General features: G+C 33.6%; 1 protein-coding gene across 3 annotated transcripts in view; it reads right to left on the reverse strand.

The window, feature by feature from the left end:
* The window catches only part of NCKAP5 (NCK associated protein 5), a 679,630-nt gene that overhangs the window by 177,936 nt on the left and 479,937 nt on the right, over positions 1 to 21,757 (reverse strand). For all 3 annotated transcript variants that reach the window (XM_031963671.1, XM_031963673.1, XM_031963674.1), the window contains exons 7-8: positions 21,519 to 21,557; positions 12,089 to 12,208 (exon numbers count right to left, since the gene is read on the reverse strand). In XM_031963671.1, the coding sequence (XP_031819531.1) occupies positions 12,089 to 12,208; positions 21,519 to 21,557 (159 nt within the window). The remainder of the gene's footprint in view (positions 1 to 12,088; positions 12,209 to 21,518; positions 21,558 to 21,757) is intronic.

Here is a 21,757-nt window from a genome sequence, read left to right on the forward strand (position 1 = left end):
TTATTTGGATATATGAGTTGATCATCAGAAAGTAATTAAGGTTGTCACTAAGATTTTGAGGCTGGGTGAGTGGAAGGATAATAGTACCCTTGATAGTTGAGAAGAGGAGAGAGTTTGAGGGAAAAGATAAGAATTCATTTTTAATATGGATGATGATATAAAAGGATATATTAAAGATAACTTTAAAGAATTAACTTTAATGCCCAAGAAGATAGGGGAATTATAAACAGAAATAGTGAAAGTAGAAAGAAGGGAGAACTGTGGAAGAGAGGAAAGAGAATTTATACTTTTTAAGTTTGGGCAATGAGATAGAGAAATACATTTAAGATGACTCAAGGAATGAACTCTCATGCCTAGAACTTTAGATATATAGGAACAAGGATAAGAGAATTCTGTTTCCAACATGCTGAGTTGGAGGTATAGATAGAACAAGAAGTTGGAAATTTCTGATCTGCAGTTGCTGATAGTGAATTTGATCTCAAAGGAGAGATAAGGGTTAGAAGTATATAGGGATCATCTATATAGAAATGAAAATTGTACAATAAGTGATGGAATCACTAAAAGTAAGAGAAAGGATAACATCATGTACCATTGTTTGAAATGACGTATGGTGCTTTATGAAAAGAAAATGCTGTTTCAAAATATCCATTGAATTGAATTGGGGCAGTTCCTTTTTTTTAAAGAGATAGAAGTATTATGATGCTTTTTATTTTATCTCTTCTACCTCTTTGAGATAGGAAGGGGCAGGTTATAATCATGTGTGAGGCAAAGGGATGTGTGAGACTATACAATGAATCAGTAGGAATGCTGTTATTATTACTAGTTTTCCCCAAACCTAGGCTATAATCCAGCAAGGTATGTAGTGTTCCAATGAAGAATAGTCTGCCTTCTAGGATTGGATTTTTTGGGGGAGAGGAGAAAGGTAAAGGGCATCAGACTAACATTCATGTTATTGATTTTGACAATTAGTTTGTTGATTAGAGGTTTTTACTGAGACATTACGGGTATGGTTTACTCTCTAATTAGCTCCTGGTTTTAGTCTTCTGCTTTGCAAAACTAGTACATCAAAAATGCAGAGCAGTTTTCCAGAGCAACCTCTTACGTTAAAGCACCATGGCCAAGTCCTGTTTGTATGCTCTGGCAGCTGGAGAATCACGGCCAGTTTTCCAGCAAGCAGTTCCCAAATGAGATAGGGCAACTCTCAAACAAGCACACCCTCCTCATGGTCAAAGAGGTGACAGAACAAAGACAGAATTACTTTGTGCTCCTGGAAACACTGGTCTTTCGTGTCAGAGTTTGGGTTACTTAATCTTTTTATGCCGGGGAATAAGATTTCCCTGGTGTGACATCCACTGACAGCAATGGACGTTCTGAAACTTCGAGTGCCAAGGAATTAATGTACCAATCTGCATAATCAAATCCCCAGGTAAACATAACCATTCCTTTCTCTGTACTATCTGTCCCCTGCATTCTAGAAGACTTAGAATTTAGCCAAAATCCACAGAAATATAACACTTAATAACAGTTTGACAGGGGAGCTTCTGAAGTTGTCATGATGAACCTTTGCTGCATGAAATTCACTAAATCTGAGATAATCAGATTTTCTTCTCTACATTTGAAATATGAAAACAAAAACAAAAATCACAATGTCCTGAATTCTCTGTGGGACAAAGTACATTCCTTGAATTTGCATTTCAGTCACATCCTTCCTAGCAATATAATGTCCAATTATGTTCAGGTTTTGAACCTTCATTTAAAGTTAAATTCCTTAAAACAGCCTGACACAGGTGGTTCAATTTTTAATTCAATAAGCCAAATTCTCTGTCCACTGAAACCTGGAAAGATCCTTTGTTTCAAGGTCATAAAGACAAGAATTTAATCAGTGATTCAAGTATTACTTATTAAGAACCTACCTATCTAGTTAATGGGAGGAATCAAATTTAATACTTATTGGCTAATAGAAAAGTAAGATATAAACAGAGATTATTGTTAAATGCAGTAGTACATAATAAGCAAATGGAAGACCTACAAAACAAAGTACTATATAGGAGGTATACCTTCCTATCTGAAAGATATATCTTAATTCTGAAGGGGCAAAAGTCCTTAATGACAGAGGATCAGAAAAAGAAACTTTGTATAGAAGATAATATTTTAGTTGTATTTAAAAAATTATTAATAATTCACCTGCATAAGATAGGGAGAAAGAACATTCTAGACTGTGAAGAATAAGGTAAACAGAAGCATAAAAGCAGACCCATGTGGATTGAATATGGGTGACAATCCATTTTTTCTGAATCATCACTCAAATCCATGGAAGGCAATAATATAGGATAATTCAGGAAAGGTTAGTCTGTGTCAGATCACTGAGAACTTTAAATGATAGACTGATGCATCTAATACATTTTCTTCAGGAGATAATAGGGAGCCAGTGAAGTTTTTAAGGAGAGGAGTGACATCGCTAGATCTAAATATAAGGAAAATTATTCTGGCAGCAATATGAATAATGGATTTGAAGTGGGAAGGCAGTGTGCAGTCTTTATGGGAATTATTGCATTAGTCCAATGGCCACAATGTCTAGGAGAGTGCCTCACACATAGTAGCTACTTAATAAATTCTTTATTGATATTAGTAAGATGAAGCTACAACCTTAGAGTAAAAGTAATTAGCCTATTTGGTAGTAAGACCTAATACTATCACCTCACTAGCAACAAGCAGGAAGAGTAAATGGTTCTAAAATAAGTTGTAGATCATATAGGAAGAGGTTTTTTTTTGTCCATAGTGAATTGAGAACAACATTTAAAGGCTGAAGATTAGATTTTAAATTTTATCTCTGCCACTAACTTCCTAGGTAATCTTGAATAAATTATTTAATATTAGTGCACCTCAATATCTTCATGTGACAAATCAGCAGGTGGATACTGGAGGTCTAGTCAGAGACTGGATAACCACTTGTGGGGTATATTGCATTAGGGATCATTTTTTTGATAATTGGCTGGGCTAGAAAGAGTAAGAAAGTTGCTGGTATTATTTCTAATTCTGAAATTCCGTGATTCTCTGACAAGATGACCTGTGAAGATCCTTCTAGTTTATAATCTATGATCCTCTAGAATCTGCTAATCCTATTTTGTCTGGAAAGAGTAAACTTGACAGCTCTCCATTCCAATTTCACATATGCATATATGTAGTAATTTTCTCTTGATCTATCTTTATTCTTTTCCCTTTTTTTAGTTATTTCAAAATATTCTCTTTAAAACTCAGAAGCAATGTAGTATAGGGTATCAGGAAGATATGGCCTTAAACTCTTCATCTGTCATATATTGGCTGTGTGAGCTTGGACAAATCACTTAACCTCACTGCCCTACACAATTTTTTAATACTGTAATTGGCAGAGAAAGAGATGATTTGCATTGGTGGAAGAAGTATTTTTTCACCAAAAAATTCCAATATCAAAACATTCTCTTTTTTCCACTACTTTCTCTCCCTCTCTGTCTCCCCCCTTCCTTCTCTCTCTGTCTCCCCCCTTCTCTCTCTCTCTCTCTCTCTCTCTCTCTCTCTCTCTCTCACACACACACATACACACACACACACACACACACACACCCCTCTCTAATATAATCATCTTCCTCTCCTATGTTTTCTTTCGTACATTTTTCAACATCTTCTGGCCAAAGAACTATCAGAAGATTATTCTCAATTTAGTAGTTTAGCAAAGTACTTGATACAGAGTAAGCACCTAATAAATGCTCGTTTCAGGATTAATTGTCATTGAATGCAGATCAATATAATAGAATAGTTCCAACAAAAGAATGATACATGGGGGGTGAATCAAAGATGGATTAATCTGGAAACAGTTACTACATGTAGTGAGTTTAAAAGTTGGATATAAAGTAAAAGAGGGATTGATTAAGAGGAAGGAGTGAAGAGGTCAATCCTAATGGAGGATGTGGGTCCTATTTAATGATATTTAATAGCATAGGAGAGAGAATGTGTATGTCATGTTATATGTAAGGCATACAAATGTATTCATTTTTTCAGAAAAGAAGAGGAAAAATCAGATTGTTATGATGAAGAAAGAAAATTGGAGGAATACCTTTTGGACATTCTGTATAGAATAGATAGACATACAGACAGAGAGTTAAATAGATAGATAAATAATAACTATAGGAAGAAAGAGAATATAGACATTTGTCTTTCTTTCTCTAGCTGCTTCCTTTACTTACTCATCCTTTGCATCCCCTTCTTGATTTTCAGTTAACTTCATTTTAGTGTTCCTCATCAAAAAATTCTTTTTCATAGGAGTTGTGTAATCTTTCATACTGTCCCTTTCATTTCAGACTAACCTCTTTCTTCTCCTCTGACAAATTAATGTCTTTTCCAATACTTACTGCTTGGGGCTTAATCCTTTCTTCACATTCATCCATATGTTTTAATGTCTGTCAGATGCCAGTTATGAACCCACACAAGTCCTCTGATGATCCTGGGCAACAAATTCAACACTGACTGAAACTTCTAACATCTGTGCCACAGTGTTAGATGAAATCCCCAAAGTGCACTCTAGATTACTCCTCTTGATGCCTTGTGGGTCTATATAAATTAGATTGTGAATCCCTAGATCAGGAACTGAATCTAAATCTATGGCTTGTACACAATGGTATAGAGTTTAATCAAATTTTAAAACTTCTGGAAAAAAAATCCAACTCTTTTCAGTTTTTATCAGTGCAGGAAAACAGAGTTAACTTGCTCAAAATTTGTATTGACCTTCTGGACATATTTTTAGATTTCCATTTTGCCACCTACTTTGTGTTATTGTGGAAGCAAAGGAAGCAGTTTCAGTATAATGGCAAGAATTTTGCATGTAGAATTTAGCTCAGGTATAAAAGGACAGTGTGGAAGGAACAGAAGTGTGGAGAAGGGGTGGCTAGACCTGCAGTCAGTATGGCTTGAGTGTGAGATTTGAAGTCAGAAAGACCTTAGTTGGTTTTAGCTTTTTCTCAGATGATTCATTTTCTCAGCTTTAATTTCTTCATATTTACAGATAGAGATAGCAATAGGTAGAGTAATACTTGCAGAACCATTCATAAGTTGTTAAGTCTAAAGTAATTATGTAAAAGTTCTTGATATACTTTTAAAAAATTAATATAATTATCAATAATGATAAATTATTCAAGGAAAAGAGAGTTGTTAGTTGAGTTAGAGAGCTTAGGAGATCAAGAGCTGGTCTCAAAATGAGGAAGATCTGAGTTCAATTTCTTTCTCTCACATGGATTGATTCTTGGGTAATCCTGAATAAGTCACTTAATCTTTCAATGTTTTAGGCAGTGCTTTATGATTACAAACTGAAAAGTGCTACATTAATTATTAGGAAATGATTCACTTGGAGTTCCCTTTGCCAAGGAAATCACATATCTAATCCTGACCTTATCCTTGTTTCAGGAGAAGAGAAGAAATGGTCTGTGTTTATGACTTACCACCAACCCAATACCTTTAGTATGACTTAGTTGTGAAGAGATGGATCAACTAAAAGTAAATCTTAGAAAACAAAAACTAACATTTATTATTTATTTAAAACTAATAAGACGTCTTCTTACTTGATTATTTCAACAAGCATGAAATAAGGACTATGTTTCTGATTTTCATAGCCATTTTGCAGAAGAGGACAGTAAGAATCAGATTAAATGAGTTTCTTATCAACAAATGGCTGGTGTCACAGATAAATTTGAACCTAGGCCTTACACCAAGTCCAGATTTTTTTTCTACACTGCAACATTTTTTCTTTTCTTCTTATTATCAAGGTAACACCAAAATATTTATGAAAGCATTAGGAAAATAGCAAATATAAAACCATGCATTAATAAGTTAATCAACAATTATGTATTGGGCTCCAATTATGATTTCACTATAGGCAGGTCCTTCCTGTGTGTATATAGAAAAATGGCCCTGGTTTGAAAGAGCTTAGTCTATTTGGGAAGATAATCAGTTAAGAATATAAAATAGTATGTAATTACATTTTGAATTGTGTGGGACAAACTAGAAGCATTATTGTAAGTGTTCAAAGAAGTCAAAAGTTAATTAGGCCTGCAATAGTTTAAGAAAGTTTAATATAGGCATTGGAACTTAAACTGGGTTTTAAAGAAAGACTGGCTTCTGGAAAGAAAGAAGGGAATGATCAAAACTTGAATTTTGATTATAAGGGCTAATATGAATAATTAAATAAGAAATAAGAATTCCATACACCCTTTCCCCTCCTGGGAAACAATACAACAGAATAAAACAGAAGCAATAGAGCCACAGCCTTTGGAAAAGTGACAGCAATGGTTTCACACCTCTGTTCTGTGTTGTCAGATCTCAACAGTTAATGTGAATACCATATTCCTATATCCTCTCCTTTCACTTTTGCCCCAAGGATATAAGCAGTAGACCCTTTGAAATGTCAAAAGAAAAGAGAAATAAGTTTTTAAAAGAGTACAAGGCTAAAGGCATAAGAGAATAATGCTTTGGCAGCAAAACACACAGGTTTCCATCATATAGAAAAATAGTCACAGAGAAAGTTTGTGCATAAATATGATCCTTTTATTGATTTTACTACTTTCTATAGCAATCTGCATACTACTCCATCCCTGAGTGTACTCCGTTATGTAGGTCCTATACATCTGGTGGTTTTGATTTCAAAAAGTATTTTGTTTCTGTTCTTTGTTTGCTAGACTCATTTTTCTATGTGAAAGTGTTTACTCCTTTTTCTGGAGTGGAGTGCAAACTGGTATTATTTTTAGTAATAATAATGATACCTACCATTCATATAATGCTTTAGAGTTTGCAAAGCATTTTTTGTATTGTCTCATTTAATTTTTCATTTTGTTATGTGAGGTAGAGGCTTTTATTATCCTTGTTTTACAGACAATGAAAATGAGGTTAATATGTCCTAGTCTGCATGACATAACAAAATTGAACAATTTGGGATTCTTGTTGTCAATCTTAGAAGTTTATGTTCTTTGGTATATTGTGAAGATCCTAGGATCTCATGTGAATCTTTCCAAATCTGCTTTAAGTAATATCTCCATATACTTATCCATGTATCTTTTAAGAGAAGGGTGATAAAAATGAGGGACTTTTTGTTCCTTCCTCTCTCCCTGACTCCATTCTCTCCCCTCCCTCCCTCCTGCTCTCTCCCTCCTTCTTTGTCCCCATCCTTCTTCCTCCCTCCTTTCCTCCCTCTCCTTCTCCTCCCTTTCCCTCTCCTTCTTTCTCTCTTCCTCTTCCTCCCTCCCCTCTTTTCTCTCTCTCTCTTTCTCTCTCTCCCTCCCTCCCCCAGTGTGTGTTTTATGCTCAGTTCTACTCTTGACCTTTTGATAATAGTCATAACTTGTTATCTGAATATTGGGAGTAGCAGACACTTTTTCTACTACGTATCTATTTGATGCTATGAAGAATTATTTTACCCCTCTGAAAACCACCTGTTAGAAGTTGCTTGGGAGCCTGGCAGAGAACTCAAGGAAAGAATACTGAGTCTGGAGGCAGATCATTTGTGTCCAAATTTTGGTCTGACATATCACCAAAACCATCCTGCCTTCTCTTTCTTCATTCTGTCTTATTAATGGCAAGGGTACTGCCAATATCCTACTTATCCAGATTTACAACCCTGATATTACCTTTGCTTCCTCACTCTCATTCACCACACACATCTAATCCATAAACAAGTCTCTCCTTTCTACTTCCAAATCATCACTGGATTTGGACCTATTACTCCTCTGATAGAGCCACCACCGTAGTTCAGGCCCCAATCACTTTTCACTCATGACAGTAGGAGTGACCAATGACCAATTCTAATTAGTTCCTCCCTCTCATGTTTCTCCCCATTTCAATATATCCTCTAGTCAGCAGTCAAAATGATTGTTCTAAAGCAAAAAATCATAAGTGTGACCATACCAACCCCCCTTATCAATTTTAATCTACTCTGTATAGCTTTTGCATCTATATAGTTATGTTTTAGTCTTCCCATCATAATTTAATGTCCATAAGGACAGAGACAGTTTTTTCTCTTCTTTGTATTCCCAGCACTTAGCATGGTGTCTGCCATCTATAAGCATTTAATAAATGCTATTTGATAGACTATGCAACTTGTCTATAATTGCTTATTTATATATTATCTCCTTCATTGAATTATAAGTTCCTTGATAATAGGGACTATTTCCTCCCGCTTTTTTATATGTCTAGTGTTTACCACAGTGACTGGCAATGACAAATGTTTAATATTGACTGACTGACTAGTAAAGTCAAAAGGCTGGAATAGAAAGCTTCTGAGGCCCATTCAACTCTACATCTATGAGGCTATGATTCTATGGTATAGTAACAACATCTTTACAATTCAGAGAACATCAGAGCATGCTCCCTTTAGCCCTTCCTTACTATCTAGCAATTCTCCAACAGAAGTGCAAGAAGATGGTCTCCTCCTCTCCAAGGAAACATCCCAGAGGGTTGTTGAATGTTTATACAAACACATTCTTTGATCTGGAAAATTCATTTTTCATTCAACCTTGCTATTAAATGCAAGAAAAACTTGAATTTGTTTTGTTTTCATATATATGTCATATATGTTATATAAATATATATAAAATCTTTTTTGATAGATCACAAATTTCTTGAGGATAAAGACTTTTTTATTTCTATCTTTGCATCCTTATAACTTAGCTCAATGTCTGGCATAGAATAGATATTTAATAAATGTTTGGCTGAAGTTTAACTAAGTTGAATTGAAATTTTAATCTATATATCTTGTATTTACATAGTTATTTTTCATATAGTTCCCCCTAGAATTTGAACTCCTTAAGGACAGACAATTTTTCCTTCTCTTTGTTTCTATAGTGCTTTTAATTTTAGTCAGAATGTACTTACCTTTTCCAATTAGTCATCAAACTTGTACTAAAACAATTAAAACCACCATGCTCTGAAATTGTATTTAGGTAATTACAAGCCCCACACTGGTAAACCAATGTCTTCCTCTAAGTTGGTATGCATTACTTGGCCCAATTAAAAAACTTAAGTTGCTGGAAAGTAGGAAGCTTTGTGTTTGGTAGTATATTACATGGTATAGCAATACTTAACCATAATAGAAGTGCCAGTACAATTTCAAAGAGTTCTAGTTAAAATGAGTCTTACAAATTCAGGAAAGAAAATGAAAATATTTTTTAAAAATTTCAGTGACATGACTAAGTTTATGTTGACAAAATACATATAGCATCCTAACATTTGAATACTGGTGCAAGGTATTTGCAAATTTCAAGAAAAAGAATAATCATAAATATATTCACCTAAAAAAAAACGCAACCATGGTTCATTAGCAGTGGCTACAAATCTCTCTCTCTCTCTGTGTGTCTCTTTATCTGTCTCTCTGTCTTTGTCTCTCTCTCTCTCTATGTGTGTATATATATGTGTGTGTGTATACATACACACACATACACATGCATATATATTTCTAGAAAACCCCACATTGAAATAAATGACATAAGAATTCATGTATCCTCAACAGCTATTAGAAATAATTATAGCCTTGAATCTTGATTATAAGAAAGTAAAATAAACATAGCTTTTTATGGACGTGAGATTCCCTATGATAAACTTATTCATTGTAGGTCTAACCTAGGAAAAAAGAATTTAGTTAGAATGTTTTTTTCATATTATTTTTGAGTCATATATTATGAAATAGACTCTAACAGATAAAGCAGAAGGAAAATTAATTTGAGATGAGATCCATTATGCAATTCAAAGAGCTATTTTATTTTAATTTGGGGGTCCAAATTACATTTTGATGTTAAGCTTTATCAAATGTCTTTCTTTCTCTGAAATGAACTGCAACTTTCCTTTATTTCCCAGAGGGCTCCAAATATGTTTATTGTACATTTCAGTGGCACATTAAAAGTACATTTCACTGCCATCTGGGAGATCATAGGTTTTGAAATGACCTTGGAATTCAACTCAGACTAAAGAACTGTGATTGTGGATGTAGTGTCCTTGCTGGAATCCTGACATGCTTCCTGGGTTCTCACTCATGACACAACCATGACAAAGAATGATGTCAACTTGTTTGAGCAAATATGCAAAATACTAGGATTAAAATATTTAGTAAAAGGAAAAGGCAGCCTTTGTGTGATCCCTCTTCTGAAGAATATTGTAATTCCACAGGAAGACATAGCCTTTCTACTGTTTTATGCAGAACTAAAAATGCTTTGCAATGATTCGAGGCCCGAGTACTCTTTCAATTAACTGAAGGCATTTAGGTAAGTATTCAAATGTACAATGAAAACAACAAAGAATCAAAAGAAAAAATATATATATAGTGAAATGTTAAAGGGATTAAAGGTTGCCAGGGGACAGGGAAAGGAAAGGAAAGCTCAAAAGCAGCTTACATTAAGAGGAAATTATTACATAAACATATTCCAAAGTAAGCCTGGTAGATAGATTCTTTGAATATATTGAGATACAATAAGGGGAGAAACATTTCGAATGGAAGAACACTACTTTAAAATGCACAAGGGTGCCTAAAGAAGTTGCATATTAATTCATTTTCTCTCTCTCTCTCTCCATCCTCCCTTTCTCTCTCTCTCTCTCCATCCTCCCTTTCTCTCTCTCTCTCTCTCTCTCTCTCTCTCTCTCTCCATCCTCCCTTTCTCTTTCTCCCTCTCTCCCTCCCCCTCTCTCTGTCTTTGGATTTTGGTTGAGTTGTAGCTGTTCAGTTGTGTCTAATGTTTAAATGTATATTTCAGTTGAAAAAGAAAACATGCTATATGGAAAATTAGAAAATAATGCAGAAGAAAAAGTTTCCTATGGATGGTAAAGAAAGAAGAGATATTATGAGTAAGAACATGGGTACCCAGCAATTTTTGAATGACTAAATGTATATGAATGCAAGGGAATATTCCTACACCATGAGAAATAATGGATATGGGGCATTTAGAAAAATATTAGAAAATTCAGATGAAAAGAGATCAGTGTCCAGATAACATAATAATAGCTAACTAGCATTCATATAGCACTTTAAGATTTACAATGTACTTTTTGTAGGTAATTTCTCTGATATATACAATATCTACTATAATCTATAAATATTATTGTTGTTTGCCCTTTGTTCTCAAAAAATGATTGACATTAGGTAGGTGATGCCATGACATGCAAATGAATTGAATTAAAGTGAGGACAAACTGTGCAAAGTCACCAGCCTCACTTTTACTAAAGGGAAATAAATTTCAGATTAAATGAAATGACCAAGATCTCAGAAGAGATATCAACCATATTTCTCAGTAGAAAAAGTACTGGAGGGTATGGTCCCAGGATGTCATATGTACTGTGGAATATCCCTTCCTTGGTTTTTTTTAACCACATATAGAAAAAAAAATAGACAGTAACATGTACTGTAGTGACAGAAAAAAAATGACATTGAATGAAGATAGGGGCCAGAATAAGTATAGATTACATCAGTTTATTTATTGAAAAAGACTTTTCTGGAACCAGCTCCATAAAGCCCTGTCATGGGCAAGAACATAAAAAGTATGCTTGAGTGTTAAAGAGACCCTTTCCTTCAGATGACATTTGTTGCAAGAGTAATGAATCTAAAGAATTGTCTCAGGGAAGGCCAGCCTGACCAAGAAAAAGAAAAAGAAACTAATTTATTACTGTGTATGCAATAGAGCAATACACTATTGCATTTTTACTGCAAAGGTTCTGACTACATTAAAGAAATCCATTTCCATTTCACAAAAAAAACCCCAAAACTATTCACTGTTATAAAATGGAAAAGTACTTGTTCTACAAATTATTCAATAACTCTTAGAATCCTTTCACCATTTCATTTAGTTTACTGGAAGGTACCTTCTGGTGGTCATGTCTTAGTATGCATCCTTTTTCTTATTTTCTGTTTGATATTTTTAAAAATATGCGTGTATCATAGAAACCAGAAGCTAGTGGGAAACCTCTTTCAAATTCAACACAGTCCATGACACTAGGAGCATTCTTTTAGGGATTTATGAATTGTTTCTATTGGCATCTTATCAGAAATAGAGTTTCATTTGCAAAGATTGTTCTCTATGTAGGTACATACCTGAAGGAGTAGATCTGAAGCTGGTTTGACTCTCTGTTGAAATAGCACACTTAATGTTCGATTCTGTTGTTCCAAATCAAATACTCTTGTTTTCAACTTTACACACTCCTCCCTCAGGTCCTGCAGCAAGCATTGAAGGAAGGGGGGGAAAAAGCTGTCAGAAAAACTCAAATATGTTTTGCACTATTTTGTATAATGTTTCAAGACATATTAGGTAAAGAATTAAGGTTTTATTTTTCAAAACCCCCAGAAGTAAATCAAATATGAAGTTTTCCACTACAAGTTACTGTCTGATAGGATTATTATATGTGGGGGAACGCTGATTTTAAAAAAGAAGAAAAACTTTAAATCAGAAATAGATCAATGTGGTATGCTATTTTTTGAGGATTATAAATCTTAGCCATATAAAGTCAATTTGTGTTTCCACCTATATATTTTATCTCTTCACTGTCTTCATAAAAGCAATCATAAAACAGAAACCATAAGGACAATAATATTTTTTCAGTGAATAGAAATTTGATGAACTAAAAAACTATTGCTTGTGATGGAGCTTCCCTTTTTCATTTGTAGAAGCTCAGCAGGATAACTTACAGCACTTTAGCTATTAGAGTCAGTGATGCATTTGGTGGGAGGAGGAGAACTGCAGTCATGGTTTTTAAATAAGGACACTTGTCACCTGTCCATGCTTGGAATGAAACTATTAAAGTATCCTTGCATGTTTCTCTGGCCTCAGACCTGATGGATAGATATGATAATCACATTTCTGTCACTATTGGCAGTGCATCTATTTTGGGGAATTTAAAGAATTTAGAGATTTAAAGAGGCATTATGGTATAATGGAAAGAGTGGTGAATTGAGATTTAGAGGACCAAGGTTTTGAAGCCTTCCTTTTCCACCGAAAATCCATATACCTTAGGTAAAAATCAGCCTAGTCAAATTTTCTTACAGACAAAATGAGGTGGTTATATTGGATGGCTCCTGGAAAGCCATTCCCAAATCTCCAGGCATACAGCAAGAACTTAATAAATGCTTAATGACTGACTATAACTTTAACACTCACATTTTTATGAGATTGGCATCCTACTTTTAGAATATTTTTAAATACATGAGAATATTTTTAAATACGTTTTCCTAATAATGAGATGATTTTTCTTTCATTATAGGGACCAGACCTCCTCTGGAGGCTTCTAAGATAGATACTAGGTAATGTCCAAAGTCTCCAATCCCATCTTGCCTAAGTGCAAATCACTTAAGTACTTTGACCTTCAGTTTCCCCATTTGAAAAAAGGGTACAATAGTATCTGAACTATGTATATTTTATAGTTATAAAGCACAAAGTTCCATTAAAGTATGAGTGATCACAATTGTCACCTATTTTCCCAATCTCATTTTCAACTTTTTTTTTTTTGCTTTCTATTCAAGGAAAATTAGATGATATTGATTCCAATCTCAACTCTGTCACCTACTACCTATGTGATCTTGTATATGATAGTTTCAATAACTATCTTCCATATCTGCAATGCTCTCCCTACTCAACTGCATCTTCTGACTTCTTTCAAGTCTCAGCTAAAATCCTACCTTCTATAGGAAGTCTTTCTTGATTTTCCTTAATTCTAGTACCTTCCTCTTTGTTGATTATTTCAATTTTATCCTATATAAGGCTTGTATATTTGTAGTTGTCTACATGGTATATCTGCCATAAAATTCCTTAAGAGCAGAAACCATTTTTTACCTTTCTTTGAATCCCATGGGTTTAACATAGTGCTTGGAACATAGTGGGTATTTAATAAATATTAATTAATCAATTGACTTTCCCTCTTCTTTGGACTAAATTTTTCATTTCCTTCACTTAACCTCCCTGAGCCTGTTTTGTTACTATAAAGGAAAGGGTTGAACTAGATGGCTTCTGGGGTTCTTTGAAGTTCTAAGTCTATGCTCCCATGATCCTAAATATTGTTTTCCAAACATAAATCAATTAATCAATAAACATTTGTTAAGTGCTTATTATTTGCTAAGTACTAGACTTGATGTATACATTTGTTGTGCCTTCTTGTATCCAATTCTTCCAACTCAATAAATTTCAGTAGCTCCCTATCATCTCCATCTTAATATCAAAAGTAAAATAGTGTTTGGCTTTCAAAGCCTTCCATAACTTTCCTTCTTTCCCAGTCTTCTTATATCTTATTCTCTCCTTTCCCTCACCCCCAACTCTGTACTCTGATTCAATGACACTGGCCATGTTGCTGTACCTTGAACAAAACATTCCATTTCCTAACCCCAGGCACTTTCAATAACTATCTTCCATATCTGCAATGCTCTCCCTACTCAACTGCATCTTCTGACTTCTTTCAAGTCTCAGCTAAAATCCTACCTTCTATAGGTAGCCTTTCTTGATTTTCCTTAATTCTAGTACCTTCCTCTTTGTTGATTATTTCAATTTTATCCTATATAAGGCTCGTATATTTGTAGTTGTCTACATGGTATATCTGCCACAAAATTCCTTAAGAGCAGAAACCATTTTTTAACCTTTCTTTGAATCCCATGGGTTTAACATAGTGCTTGGAACATAGTGGGTATTTAATAAATATTAATTAATCAATTGACTTTCCCTCTTCTTTGGACTAAATTTTTCATTTCCTTCAAATCCAAGTTCAAATAAAATATCTTCCATGTAGCTTTCCTTAACTACTCAGTGACAATGTCACCTTAGACTTCCTGTAATGTTATTTTTTCTCCTTCTGATTTGTTACTCAACATATTCCAATTTGTTTTCTTATGTTATTATTATGTTTATAATATCTTCCCAATTAGATTGCAAACTTCTGGATATGCTAAATATTTTGTTTCTGTTTGTAATACAGAACACAGAGTGCCTTATTAATTTTTAAAGAAAGGAATAGGCTATGATGGAATCATCAGACGTACAATTTCATCAGAAGTAAGACCTGTTGTGGAAATTCCTTCATTTAATGCAGATCAGCTGTAGGTGAGCTGCAGTAAAGGGTTTCCTAGAGTCAGCCTGAATCAGTTAGAGCTGATTCTTAACTTTTCTAGGTGGCATTTACATCTATAAGTCAGCAAATGCTACACACATAAAGGTTGATATATTTTGTTGTTGTTGATTGTCTAGACTTAAGAAACTGATGGACAAAATGTTTGTCATACAGATTTATCTAAAAAGTTTATTGTGAGTACTGTTCACCCCACACACATCACCTCACTTCCCTCAGGAGAGCAAAAGTGAAATATTTACTAGCATACCACTAACGACAGCTCAAAGCTTGGGAAAACTGCCTGGGATGCAGAGGCATTAAATAGCTATCTATGTTGGAGGCAGAACTTCAAATCCAGGTTTCTTTATTCCAAAGCTGGTTTTCTAGTCACACTTCTTTATACATATACAAACATACAAACATACATACATACATACATATATACATATATATATATATATATATTTCTGGATGAAGATGATGGGAATTCTGGTGCTATAATTAGAGTTGTGGTGTATAAACTATTCCTATTTTGATATGAAGAGATTGACTTCAACTTAGTATTACTGAAAGCCAGGCAGTACATGACATCTTGAAAGTGAATTAATCTGAGCAAAAGAATAAAATACTGAAAAAGAAAAGGAGTCTCAGTGGAGGTGAGGGAGGGAGCTTAGGAACAGGTTTCAGGATATCTATAGATCAGTGATCCTCAAAGTGTAGTCCAAAGAATTGTTGGGGTCGCTGAAACCTTTTCAGAGGGTCTACAAATTCAAAATTACTTTTTATTTCTACTATAGTAAATAGCTATAAATATAACCCATGTGAACAAAAACTCTTTGAACAGATTCTTGATAGTTTTTTAACAACATGAAGATACTGAGAACAAAGGTTTGAGAACCACTGCTATATATAGTTCTACTGGGTGGGTGCTCCAGCCAGCCTTCATAGGAGCATAGAGGTTTACTCTCTGCTTCAGCAAGCTTCATCATCATTCAACTCACAAGGCATTTCATTTAAAGGGAGCAAAGAAACAGGAACAAGTCCTGATGCATTGTACAGCTAACTCATCATTTAGCTAAACAAGAAAAGAGTATGCACAGGATATGTTCCAAGCTTATTGACTCTAGCAAAGGCAGATTTGAAATGCAGAGCTAGTAGACCCAAAGTGGGACAAATATGCAGATGATCAGGAGGAAAGCAAAACCGAAAACTCTCCCTATGTGCCCAAGAAAATTTGATGGAGACAATTAGGGAGCCAATTAAAATCCTGCATCTGCTTGACTTCAAAAATCAACCATTGCCAGATTATAAGCCTTGCATTACTTATTTAGACTGATCATTGTTTTTAGCATGTATATAACACTCTGCCCCAAAATGATAATTGTTTTCATTACCCTAATTGAGTAATTAATAATAATTGACTGTGAGTTAAGTAAACATGAATAGTTACTGCAAGAAGAGAAAATATGATAATTTTTATTTTCAGGTGAAGAAACTGATACAAATATATTCATTGGCCAATTTTATCAGGGAAAGGTGAATTGTAAATATTGGTATCAATGATTTCAGCAGCAAAACCACGAAGAACAACTACAACATGTTCCTCAAATAGAAAAATAAATCAATGTGCTCTAAAGATCTCTATAAGTGTCAGAATTTAAATGATCATTAGTATTACTTAGAATGTGGTAGAAATGAATTAGTTGGGGGGAAAATATTGACACTGGGAACCATAACCAAATGTATCACCATTAGTTCAATAACAAATTGTACAGTAGAGGTTCTAGAATTCTTTCACTGTACTTTCTACTACCAATAAGCTATGGAAATACTTGTTTAATTCTTTCCCAAGAGTTATTTATTCCAGATAGTTTTACTGCCTTATTTTACTGCCTTATTTACTGCCTTATAATATAGTTTAAAATCTGCTACTGCTAAACTTTCTTTACATTTTGTCATTTTTCCTTTGATATTTTGACTTTTTTGTTTCTCCAAATAAATTTGGTTATTTTTTTCAATTTAGTAAAACAAACAAAAAAAAAGATAATTTAATTTTGGGGAAGGAAAGAAAAAAAACAAAAAAAATTACACGTTAATTTTGTTGTATATTTGAAAGGAATGGCAAGTTGGTTATAAGAGATTTGCAGTTTCATATGCAATCAACTTTTTAAAAATCTACTATACTATGGAAATGCTTGCTTTAGTCCATAAATTAAGGATTAAAAAATAAAAGTTTTTTATCCCTATGAAATCACAGGTCCAGTCCCTCTTCATACCTCACAAGGTTGTTATAAGGACCAAATGAGATAAGGTAGGTAAAGTACTTTGTAAACTTAAAATAGTATATAAATGTTAGCAATTTTTAATGCTTCTAAATGGATTACAACTAGGAAAGAAAGAGTAACAGACTGAATAGATACTTTTTTTTTCTTTGCATGCTACTTTCTTCACTTTGAAGAGAAGGTAGTCAACTTTTCTCTACTTCTTATAAGTCAGAATAAGGGTCAATGATGTAAGCTGCAGCAGAAGTGATTTGACTGAGTGATAAGAAAAGTTTAACTGAAACTAAGTGACAGAGAAATTGCATGTAACACTATTTTTTGGATGCTTTAATACAGGTTTTACTCTTATTTGTCTGGCATGATTCAGGGATTGTTTTTACCACAGGCATGAATATGAGTAAGTTAATCTCTATCATAATGAATAATGAATGGAAAATAATTTATTAAAGTTTATTATTTGCCAAGCTGTGTGTACAAAGTCAAAGACAGATCCTATCTTTAGGGAGTTTACATTCTAAGAGGGAGAAACAGTATATGTAAGAGAGCAGTGATCTCAAATAATGTTTTGTTATGGAAAATTACAGGTCTTCAGTGGAGCCAGGAAAGAGTAGATTGGCACAGACTTTTTAAGTGCAATGGCAGAATTTTATTATGGTTCCAGAATTGACAAGTAGAGGGGGAAAAAGGGATATGAGGAATAGGTTTCTAAGTCCAGGAATCATGGTTGTTTGTGAGGAGAGAGTTAAGTGAAAGATGACTGGGGCCATAGATGACATGGCTAAATGAGCCAACTACCAATCAGTACAGCAGGAGCCTCAGGGCAGTATTCTTTCTATAAATCTATATTCTGAGATTTTATGCAACGAAAAAAGTGCTGGATTTACATAGGCTCAAATCTTAGTTTTGTCACTTAATACTTTTGTGACCCTGAGCAAAGTACTTGAGTCCTCAGATTCTCAGTTTTCTTAAATCTAAAGAGATAGCCTCAACAATCCCTTCTGTCTTTTAATATATGACTCTATGATATGACAACCATCACTTTTGTAAAAAGGAGACCATTCCTTGTGAAGTGACCTAGAAGGAAAGATATGTTTACTCAGACAAGTTTGGGAATATTAAAAATGAATTTTAGTAGTGAATATTATTTCTGAAAATTTTGCTACATCTGTTCTTAGGTGAATAGAAAAGTAAGATATTCACAAAATAAACCCATTGCTTTTTGTACAATAATAGATTTAAAGCTTCAAGCGCCTTTAGATTTTATCGAATTTAAGTCCTTCAATATAAAATAGGGAACTGAGGCCAAGAGAGATTAACCAACTTGCCCACATCATTCAGGTGGCAAAAGAAATAGGCAGGATTTGTGCTTAGGCCCTCTGACTTCCAAATCCTATGTTCTTTTTACTACATGAACATCAGAGCTAAGACAATCTTCCCAGAAAGATAGAAAGGTACAGAAACATCAACTATCCATGGGAATAAAAACTACTTCCCACGAACTATGCATATAATCCACTGGTCTAATTAACAGTATATCTAATAAGAACAAAAGCCATATTTTCTCCAAAGAGCACACAGGAAACCGAAGACGCTTTTGTGTTTCCTACTACTTATAGTGTCTACATGATCTGGAAAACATGACTTGAAACATTGACAATTAAACCATTAATGGTTTCAAGCTAAAATGAAAAAAATTCAAGAGGGTAGATTGCTGGCCAAGTAATCTAATATCAAATTAGCAGAAGAATTAGTAAATCTGGCCTAATATTTTAAGACAGTAAGTTATATTGAAAGGCACCAGTTTTCAAAACTCTGTTCTGGTTGTTGTCATTTTGATTTTATTTAAAAAGATTGATATAATATTATCTATTCATTATCAATATTTTTAAAGTACCTAATGGGGCTAGATAGAATATACAAGCAAAAAAATTTCTAGAACAGATAACAGGAATTTTATACCCAAACATCTGAACAAACACAATTATTTGGATCAGATTAATATGGGCATTGTTTAAATACCTAACATTTATATTAATGCACTTAACACAAGATCTCACCTTCTTTCTAATACAACTGATTTCTATAAAGTTATTACAAAAAAAGATAGGAAGAGCAACAATCAAAATTTTCCCTTTCAACCTTTTTCTCATTTGCTTTCTCTTTCTTTTCCCATTGTCTTGTCTTTCTACAATGCCTGATATCCATGTTGATTATCATAGTCCTCCAGTTTTAAATTCTCTAGTATGAAGAACATATCAATTAGAAAGAAGCTAAACTTATATGAAATGGAATGATTGAAAGATAACATCTTAAAGTTGGCTTATATTATGTGAAGTTCAAATATTTCTGAACTTCAGGAAAAGCCTTATTTCTTTAAGAATATGGTTAAGAGGAAAGAAACCATTCAGAAGATCATAGTGAGGATAGTGAAGAGAATCTATATAATGATTCTTGAAGATTGAATGAATACTTCTTAAAATTAAGGAAAAGCTGAAATTGTTCTGGAAATTCCTTTTCCTCAAATTTCTATTGAAAAAAATGGATTCTTGGTATGTACCTAAAATTATTCTTTATTGGGGAAGTAGGTATGGCAAAAAGCACATCATTAATGAATCTGCATTCATGTCATAGCATATGCTCTAAATCTACAATCAAACCTAAATTTCACTTCAAAGATTTCTGCAACTTGGAGAATTTATTCAAATATGTTTCTCTTATGAGTTATGCCACAGAAGACCTTTATGGAATTTGTTTCATTTAGATAAGTTTGGGGTCTGTATTATTTCTTATATTATGCATTTAATGAAAATAAATTTTAGACTTTTTGGGAAGTCAATTGAAATCTAGAAGACATAAAATGTCATTTTACTGAAGATGTTTAGCATCTCTTCATATTTCACTATATCCCTGAGGTATGTGATCTCATAGTAGCCTGTCTTCTTGCTTAACTATATAGTAGAATTACCTGTTTACTACTTAGTACTTGGATTTGTGTAGCTCCTTTTTTTGTGGCTGATCTGAATCACTCCATTCCTTTCCTTTTCATTGTACCAGACTGCCTACCTATCTCTATTTTGAGGTGGCAATAAAAGTATTGGGAATAAAAAATCTTCCAATGGTTAAACATAGAGTCTTGAATTTGGTTAAAATAAAGAAGCAGAGAGTTTTGAGGAGGAGCAGAAAGCAATGGAGAAATCAGATCATCTCAAAGAAGTTATTCTCATAAGTATTCTCAAATTTATTTGCACTATTAAAATGAAGGCTTTTGATTAATTGTAGAAAAGGATGTTTTGGCAAAAGTACTATTTGAGCAATTCTAGCAAATATATCATCACAGATAGATTAATGTTATAAAATATGAATATAATTTATCCCAGTGCCTATAATTCAGAAACAGCCACTAACTATTCCAGTCAAACTATAATAATATACATTTTTAAAATATAGATAAAATGATATGATTGGATATGCTATTACCCACCCACACTCTTTTCTATATTATTTATGATACACGGAGGGGCACATTCTTTATTCTCAGAGGAATTCTATTTTAAAAAGATACACACACACACACACACACATACATACACATCAACAACCAAAAATAAAACTGAAGTCCCTAGAATTTTGTTTGAGACAGGAAATGTTGATGAACTATTTCCAAATGTGTCTAACCTGGGCAAACAGCCACTCATATTTGCCTATCAAGGGTCTTTAATCATGATCTTAAATTGTTCTAAAGCTAATAGCTCTAAAAATGTTCAGCTCTAAAAATAAGAAGGAATGGCAGGGACCAAAAAGCATAGTTCTTGATTTCTGGGAAGCATACACTCATTTGGCAGAAATGGAAAAAGACTACCATTTTATTTAACATAAGCTAGAAAATGATAATGATGGATTTTCTTTTTATCTGAGTAGATCTACGTACTTAATTTCCACAAAGCTTTTTACCACCTTCTCAAGACTTTAAACTTTCCAACTCTATAGGTTCATGAATAGGACTTCACTGCCATCTGAAACATTCACTAGTGTAATCTGAGTGAATCGATTAGAAAGTATTATATCTATCCATCATAATGGCCTGCTTGATAAATTGAATTGCAAGCCACTAATATAAGGCACATCCAAATACACACAGCTAGAAAAAAGCCTTACCTTTTGAGTGAGAAGAGCTTGAACAACCTGGTTGGCCACCTTTAAGAAGTCAAAAGAAAACACAATTTGTAATAACATATTTAATGGGCACAATGTTAATTTTATTAGTAATTTAATGCCAATTTAGTATCAGAAGCTATGTTCCTCATTTTATCGTTTCTTCTCTAGAGTACCTAACTTAAAATATATTTGATTCTTCTTAATTTTTTAATCACTTTTAAGTTCCAATTTCTCTTACC

The sequence above is a fragment of the Sarcophilus harrisii genome, chromosome 3 (assembly GCF_902635505.1).
Source record: "Sarcophilus harrisii chromosome 3, mSarHar1.11, whole genome shotgun sequence".
NCBI lineage: Eukaryota > Metazoa > Chordata > Mammalia > Dasyuromorphia > Dasyuridae > Sarcophilus > Sarcophilus harrisii.